General features: G+C 36.4%; 1 protein-coding gene across 1 annotated transcript in view; it reads left to right on the top strand.

Annotated features, from left to right (window-relative positions):
• Positions 1-4,570: 4,570 nt before the first annotated feature.
• ESR2 (estrogen receptor 2) overlaps positions 4,571-9,010 on the top strand; it is a 69,952-nt gene continuing 65,512 nt past the window's right edge. The window contains exon 1 of the mRNA XM_036736413.1: positions 4,571-5,004. Within this exon, the coding sequence (XP_036592308.1) occupies positions 4,571-5,004 (434 nt within the window). The remainder of the gene's footprint in view (positions 5,005-9,010) is intronic.

The raw sequence follows: 9,010 nt of genomic DNA, 5'->3' as shown, positions 1-9,010 counted from the left end.
TGAAGACATTAGGGTTATATCGAGGTGGGTATCTCTTTTCTCCCTATTAGAATTTTAGCAATTCTTCATTATTTAGTCACTTTTATTTGCCAAAATGTATTTCTTTTCCAGGCTTTTATTGCCTCCTGTGCTTGCATTTCAAAATTCATACTCATTCCCTGTCTTTTGGTAAAGATTTCTTGAATGTGCTCCAGTTTTGTATAAGGCTCACGTTCCCCCATATATTCAATTTTACAGGGTAAATTATTTTAAGCCTCTATCTTTCCCTGTCTATAATATGAAATTCCAAAATTTTCTCTACTTCATGTTATTTGCTGCTAAGTTTTAGATGATTCTGACTATGGTTCTTTGGATAGTTGAACTCTTTCTCTCTGACTGCTTGAAATATTTCTTCTCTGACTTATAAATTCTGCATTTTGGCTATGACATTTCCAGATTTTTTTTCAATTTGGGGATTGTTTAAGCAAGTGACCAGTCGATTCTATTTTCACAGATAGATCTGGGCATTTCCCCCCTTTATTTCTCCCTTTTGTTTTAAATTTTATGTCTTTATTCTAAATTTAAACATTATTCCTTCCCCCGTGAACATTTCTGTATAACCAGCAGAACACACACAAAAAAAGTTAGATTTGAAATGGACAGTGTCCATTTTATACCTTTAAAAATATACAATAAATTACTTATTACTTTAAAAACTATCATTTTAATATAATTTTGTTTATTTTCAGTTTTCAACATTCACTTCCACAAGATTCTGAATTCCAAATTTTCTCCCCATCTCTCCTCTCTCCCCACCCCATGACAGCATGCATTTTGATTACCCCTTCCTCCAATCTGCCCTCTCTTCTACTGCCCTCCACTCTCTTTTTTTATCCCCTTCCTTTCTATTTTCCTGTAGGACAAGATAGATTTCTATACCCCATTGCCTGTATATCTTGTTTCCCAGTTGCATGTGAAAACAGTTTTCAACATTCATTTTTAAAGCCTTGAGTTCCACATTCTCTCCCTTCCCAACCACCCTCATTGAAAAAGCAAGCAATTTGATATAGGTTATACATGTGTAGTCATGCAAGACATTTCCATAACAGTCATGTTGTGAAAGACTAACTATAGTACCTTCTATCCTGTCCAGCCCTCCATTTATTCTACTCTCCTTTGACCTGTCCCTCCACAAAAATGTTTGCTTCTGATTGCCCCTTCCCCCAATCTGCCATCCCTTCTGTTATCTCCCCTCTCTTATCCTCTTCACCCCTGCTTTCCTGTAGGGTAAGATAGACTTCCATACCCAATTGAATGTGTATGTTATTGTCTCCTTAAGCTAAATTCAATGACATTAAGGCTCACTTATTCCTTCTCACCTCCACCCTCTTCCCCTCCATTGTAAAAGCTCTTTCTTCCCTCTTTTATGTAAGATGATTTACTACATTCTACCTCTCCGTTCTCTTTCTCCTAGTACATTTCTCTCAACACTTAATTTATTTTTTGTATCATCCCTTCATATTCAGCTCACCCTGTGCCCTCTGTGTGTGTGTATATATATATATATGCACATATATACATATATGTACACATATAGGTACATATATACATACACACATACATACATACACACATACATACATACACATGCATATATATCCCCTCTAATTACCCCAATACTGAGAAAGGTTTCTTGAGTTACAAATATCATGTTTCCATGTAGGAATGTAAACAGTTCAACTTTAATAAGTCTCTTATGGCTTCTCTTTCCTATTTACCTTTTCATGTTTCTCTTGATTCTTATATTTGAAAGTCAAATTTTCTATTCAGCTCTGGTCTTTTCAACAAGAATGCTTGGAAGTCCTCTATTTCATTGAAATACCATTTTTCCCCTGAAATGTTATATTCAGTTTTTCTGGGTAGGTGATTCTTGGTTTTAATCCTTTGACCTCTGGAATGTCATATTCCAAGCCCTTTGGTCCCTTACTGTAGAAGCTACTAAATCTTCTATTATCCTGATTGTGTTTCCACAATACTTGAATTGTTTCTTTCTGGCTGCTTGAAATATTTTCTCCTTGACCTGGGAACTCTGGAATTTGGCTACAATATTCCTAGGAGTTTTCCTTTTAGGATCTCTTTCAGAAGGTGATCAGTGGATTCTTTCAATTTCTATTTTACCCTCTGGTTCTTGAAAGATGATGTCTAGGCTCTTTTTTGTTGATCATCGCTTTCAAGTAGTTCAATAATTTTTAAATTGTCTCTCCTGGATCTATTTTCCAGGTCAGCTGTTTTTCCAACGAGATATTTCACATTGTCTTCTGTTTTTTCATTCTTTTGGTTTTGTTTTATAATTTCTTGATTTCTTATGAAGCCATCAGCTTCCATTTGCTCCATTCTTATTTTTAGACACTTATTTTCTTCAGTGATCTTTTTGACTTCCTTTTCCATTTGGCCAATTCTGCTTTTCAAGGCATTCTTCTCCTCACTGGTTTTTGGACCTCTTTTGCCATTTGGATTAGTCTATTTTTAAAGGTATTATTTTCTTCTGCATTTTTGGGGGTATCCTTTAGAAAGCTGTTGACTCATTTTTCATGATTTTCTTGCATCTCATTTCTTTTCCCAATTTTTCCTCAACTTCTCTTACTTGATTTTCAAAATCCTTTTTGAGCTCTTCCATGGCCTGAGACCATTTCATATTTTTCTTAGAGGCTTTGGATGTAAGAGCCTTGACCTTGTTGTCTTCCTCTGGCTGCATGTCTTGATCTTCCTCATCAGTAAGTGTGTAAGAAAACATCTTTTCACCAAGAAAGCAATGTGAAAGAATGGAGTGAATGCAGGCACACCATTTTGATTATTATAGTAGTCCATTTGAGGGGATAGATTCTAGAAATATATTTTGGAGATAGAATCAACAGAACTTGCAAATGATTTCATGGGGATAGAGAAGAATGATTTCAAGATGATTCTGCGGTTCTTAGCCTGGGTGACCTGGAAAGTGGTAGTATGATCAGAGGAAATATACAAGTTAGGAGATGGTGTAGGGTTTTTATTTGCTTTTGCTTTTTTATGTGAAGTTTAGATATAAACATGTTGAATTTGTGACATTGGCAAAATATTATGATGGAAATGCCTAGGAAGTAATTGAAAATTCGGAATTAGAATTCTGAGGACATATTTCAGGTGGAGATAATAGATTTGAGAGTCATCTGCATAAAAAGCAATACTTAAAGTCCTAGGAGTAGAAGAGATCATCAAGGAAGAGAATGGCTGGAGAGAACAGGACCCCTACACTTTAGGATATGATGAGAGAAGAATTAGGAAAGAGCATTGTCGTGAAACCGGGGTAACAAGGTAGAAGGGACCATCAATAACAAACACCACAGAAAATTCAAAGAGGGTGAGGACTGAGAAAAGGCCAGCGGCCTTTCAGACAATGAGTGATGTTGGAGAGAGTTATTTTAGGGTAGTTATGGTGAAGACAGTCAGATTGCGGGGTTTTGAGGATGGGGGAGATGGTGAAATGCAAGCAGCAAGAAAAGGCTATTCTTTCTAGATGTTTAGCAGTATATGGAATGAGAGCTATATGACAATAGTTTGAGGGAATATGGAAAAATACTTTATTACATTGTTCTGAAAACTTATTAATTATTATAAATTGTTCGAACCTAGCTTTATGTGGGTAGAATATCGTCTGACCCTAAAGCTTATTACAGAAGTCAGGCTGACCTCAGAGATGCTCAAGGGAAGTCCAATGCCTGTAAAGGATGCTTAGATCCCACCCATTGCTTGTTTTGGATTCAGATCTTGTTTGAGGTGTACCCAAAACTTGTATTTTAGTTTCCACCCAAAGCTTGTGTTTTGGGTTCCCCAAATTACCTTCCATATTTATACTTGCTGATCTATATCTATCTCTTTTTTTGGAGGCAGTCAGGTGATTTGCCAAAGGTCACACAGCTAGTGCGTGTCTAGGCCAGATTTCGATTCAGGTCCTCCTGACTCCAGGTCCAGTGCCCTATCCACTACACCACTTAGTTGCCAGATATATGTATATAAATCTCAAGCTGCCTTCCTCTGGAAACTACCTACTGCCATTCAGGCAAACGTCATCATGCCCTTGTCTGAACACCTTTTTCTGGCTCTCTTCTCTGCCGAATGACCCGATAAAAAATTTTTCTAAAACTATTTCTGGTTTTGGGGTTTGTAACTAACAGGAGTAACAGGGTAAAGAGAGAGAAGAAAGTAGGTATGGATTTGGGGCCTAACTCCTTCAGGTAGATTGTAAAATCTTAGTTTACAGAAAATGTCTTTTTTTTTAAATATATATTCTCAGGACCTAATGTATACAGTAAGTGTTCGTGTTTGCATTTGAAACCTATTTCCTCTTATTTTGTTTTTATAGTTAAAATGGTAAGTGGCCAGCCTTGTCTTCAAATTTAATTATTCTAGTTACTTTAATATTTCATCAAAGGTATTATTTCTCATCTCCTTAGCAATAATGCCAAAATTAGAAATACAGCCCTAACGTATCATGCTGTATTTGTTTTTCTAGCTCAGATACCTGCTGATAAGTGTTTAAGTAGGAGACATCACAATGTCTCTTTGTGCATCTTCTCACAAGGAGTTTTCTCAGCTTCTCCCCATTCAAGATATTGGATGTAACAAAGCCGAGATCAAAAGCTCACCATCTGGCCTTAGTTCTCCCGCTCCCTACAACTGCAGCCAAGGCGTTCTGCCCCTGGAACATAGTCCCCTTTATATTCCTTCATCTTACGTTGAAGGGTGCCATGAGTATTCAGCAATGGCCTTCTATAGTCCCACTGTGATGAACTACAGCATTCCAAGCAACGCCAATGACTCAGAAGGTGGAGCCGTCAGACAGACAACCAGTCCCAACATATTATGGCCAACTCCTGGACACCTCTCACCTTTGACGCTGCACTGCCAGTCATCGCTCTTATATGCAGAACCCCCGAAAGGCCCCTGGTGTGAAGCAAGAGCAGTGGAACATGTGTTGCCCATGAGCAGGTAAGTGGACTCTTGCTCCTGACTTGTAGTCCCTGCTATTGTTTTAAGTGACTGTGTTTTAGTGAATATAAGGCAGTTTACATATGTTTTTTAAAATTTCAGTGATGCATGGAGTGATCCTTCTCTTTTCTGCCTGTATAAATTCTATGCATTCCTCCAGAACTAGCTCTACTTCTGTTGCTTCCACTGAATCTCATTGATTTCCCTTTCCTTTAAACTGCCAAAGTTTTTGCAGTCAATACTACACTATTTAGCACTCAGTTACGTATTGTTTGCTATCTGCTGCTGTTTCATGTATTGTCTTTCCGACTGGACGGTAAGTTTTTTTAAGGGCAAGAGCGTATTTTATTCTTCTTATTATATACCCCTAACAGAGTATTGAGCACATAGTAGGTAGCCAATAAACAGTCTTTTGGCTGATTTCCGTAGTCCATGCTAACTTACTAGAAAATGAACTGTAACTAAAAATGAACTCTCACTATACACACACACATACATACACACATATACATATACATATAAACATACATAGATACATATTCCCAAAAGTCTTACTGCCAAGATTCTTGGGATACCTTGTTCACATTATATACAATATGATATATAGCTGAATATATTATATATGGCTATTGTATATAATGCACAATACTATATTATATACTGTATGTAAGGTATGTATATATTATATAATATAAAGGGATGCACCTTAAGAAAAAGCTGTATGACCATGAGCTAGTGTTTTTACATAATACAGTACTCTTAACTTTTTAATATGCATTGACTCTTCAGAGCCTTAATTCCTTCATCTGTAAAGTAAGAGTAATACCAGTATTGTACACCATCCTCCAAGTGGTAAGTTTTGGATAGCTTTTGTAAAGCTCCCCCCGATTCTCCCTACTAGGTTGTTTTTTCTTTTTTCACATGATTGTCTCTTGACTATGTTCTCTAAAAGACATGAGCTCTGTAAAATTGTGCTAGCCTTCTTTTGATCTAAAATATGTTATTAACCAGTGGAGTCTGCTGTAAATCGAACAGCCTCTAACTATTCCTACAGGCAGAAAACTCTTGTTTCCTTAGGTATTATTATCTAGGCTTTCATATGTAGTTCAAAGTTTATCATCTAGATAGGGCTGCTGTGGGGTCTATAAAAATGTTTAACAAAATTAATAAAAATACAATACTACAATAAAATAGTATAAAACGGAGGCAAACAGGGCTAAGGAACTAGCCCAGGATTGCGCAGCTAATAAGTGTTTGTCTGAGGCCAGATTTGAAGTCTGGTCATTCTGACTCTATCTACTGTACCACCTAGATGCCATAATACCACACAGATAATGCTAATTTGTGATTTTCTAAGTCAACATGAAGGCAGAAAGGATGTGTTTCAATTTGAGCCTCACACCATTGAATTTTAGACTTCTGGTTGGTTGTCAGATTTTCATGGCAAATTTATCACATGAGTCCTTCACCAGACTCAACTTGTAATTGCAAGGCTGTAGTTGGTCTTATGGATATCACTGCTACTACTTCCAAAGATTTTCTGGGAGATTAATCATTGTCATCTTTTTAGCATTGTGTTAGAAGGTAAAGCTTGGGTAAGGTAAATTGGGCAGTTTAACTCCCAATTAATAATAATTCATGGTGGAATTGTGAACTGATCCAACCATTTTGGGGAGCAATCTGGAATTATGCCCAAAGAGTTTTAAATTGCCTGTGCCCACCCAGCAATACCACTACTAGGTCTTTTTCCAAAGATGATTAGGGAAAAAGGAAAAGAACCTATATGTTCTAAAATGTTTATAGTACCTCTCTTTGTGGTGGCAAGGAACTGGGAATTGCAGGAATGCCCATCAATTGGGGAAACGGATGAACAACTTGTAGTACATGACTGTGATTGAATACTACTATGCTATGTAAAATGATGACCACAGTGATTTTAGTAAAGTAAATTTTAAAAAAAATTTTAAAAGAAAGTAAGCCCTAGAAATGAGAGCTAGGCAAGGACCTAGTGATGGGAGGAGAATGGTTCATATGGTATGTACGCAGCAACCACCACCAAAATCGTATTTGAATTCCTGCACTTCTGGTTTCCCTCATCTTGAAACACCCTCAAGAATCTTGCCCTTCTGCCCTCAGTTTGAGAAACATTTGCTTAGAAGTAGTTATGTCTAGCTGATCTTTTCTCCGCCTTGCCCCACCAAGCATTCACTTCTGTTGTAGCCTTGTTAAAAGACAGTGCTATGAGTAATGATTTTATTTTATCTGTTAAACTCACTAATTGAAAGCTCTGCATCACTGGTATTCCTATATTAATTGGTTCAGGACAATTATCTCTTTAATGCGTCAGTATTTTGGAATTTTATTTTCATTGGAAGTGACAGTGTTATATGAATTCTATTCCTAATTCTAAAGGGAAAGGTGGGAAAAAAAATAGGCTTGATTTTTTTTTCCTAATTTTTTTAAACACAGGCCCCACGGTAAAGTAGATAGAGTGGATTTGGAATAAAGAAGATCTGAGTTCAAGTTCTTTCTTCATGTTTAACAGTTGTGTGACATGGGTAGTTCTCTAAGACTAAAAGTTATGGATAGATTGAGAGTTCCCACATGGGAAATACACTGTGTATAGTACAAAGTAAAATGAAAAATAAGTTATTACCTAGAGACATCATAGTACAGTGGAAAGAGAGAAAGATTTTGAGTAAAAGGACTTAGGTTCAAATTCCAGGTCTGCCCCTTACTCCATAAGTGACTTTAGACAAGGTGAGTCTGTGAATCATTTTTTTAAATGATCTGTAAAAAAAGGAGATTAATGTAGATGGTCTGTGAGGTTCCTTTCAGCTATGTCTATGAACCTGCTCCATGCCAATAGCTAATTCAATTAATTTAGATTTTAGAATGATTTGAATTTTTTTTAGCCTAAATGACTTTATTTGACTATTTACATTGGGCTGAAGTTCTACTTGATTATAATTGCGTGGTTCTACACAGGCAAAGCAAAATGAATGAGGCAAATGTCTGTGTCTGTAAATTTCAATAAAAACTCTTACTGAGAGATAAAGTGATTTATTTGCATCTCTGATCCAAAATGATAGGAAATTGTAGGTAGCAAGTCAATTGGAATTCACTTTATCAGCCCACATATGCAACCTTAGATCTGTGTAGACAGGACCTAAATGTTGTATTGACTTTCTCACATAATCTTCACATTTTATTTGTTTTAGAAATCTTCCCAAGGAAAAGCTGTTGAATAAAACAGACTCACAATATTTTAGTCTTAATTCAGATTAGTAATCTAGACCAAAACTGAGATCTCTACTATGATTGTTGCTTTCAGAAAGCAAGGATTAGGTGCAAGTCATTTTTCTCTTGATGGAGATATTTGGGTTTGCAACAGAACTATTTCCTTCTCAGTTTGGGTTCTTTGGCTTCTGCTTGTAAAGAAATTGTAACTTGGTATTCATGAACATTTATTTCCATGGCAACAATTATAGTAGAAGTATGACTTCAGTGAAGTGTTAGAGATGGAGACAGAGAAGGAAATGTTTTGGCTTTTTTTTTACCATAAATCTCTGGATTAAAATAATAACGTAGTCTTGTGAAAACAGATGAAGATTTGGCTGTTTAGATGTTACAGTAAGTTTGGAAACTTTCCTAAAGTTTTAATAATATCATGCCATTCAAGCAGAAGGGAATTTAATGTGTTTCTTCTGTCCCTGACAAAATTTTGTTATTGATTATGGTTGCCTGCCCATGTAGATGTGACATTCCTGTATATTTGTCTAACCAAGTTCAATATCGTTTGAATTTGTTGTTTAAATTGAAGGCTTCCAGATGACAAAAGATAAGTTAGATAATTGTATTTGTTGTATAGGCATGAACAGTTTGAATTTCTTGTTTTGAGTAGGGTAGCTGGGTGGAAGAGTAGAGAGTGCCCAGCCTGAAGTCAGGAAGACTCATCTTCCTGAATTCAAATCTAGCCTCAGACATTTACTAGCAGTGTGATCCT

The sequence above is a fragment of the Trichosurus vulpecula genome, chromosome 8 (genome assembly GCF_011100635.1).
Source record: "Trichosurus vulpecula isolate mTriVul1 chromosome 8, mTriVul1.pri, whole genome shotgun sequence".
NCBI lineage: Eukaryota > Metazoa > Chordata > Mammalia > Diprotodontia > Phalangeridae > Trichosurus > Trichosurus vulpecula.
Note: the sequence above shows the minus strand (reverse complement) of the source record. Positions and strands in the feature narration are given on the sequence as shown.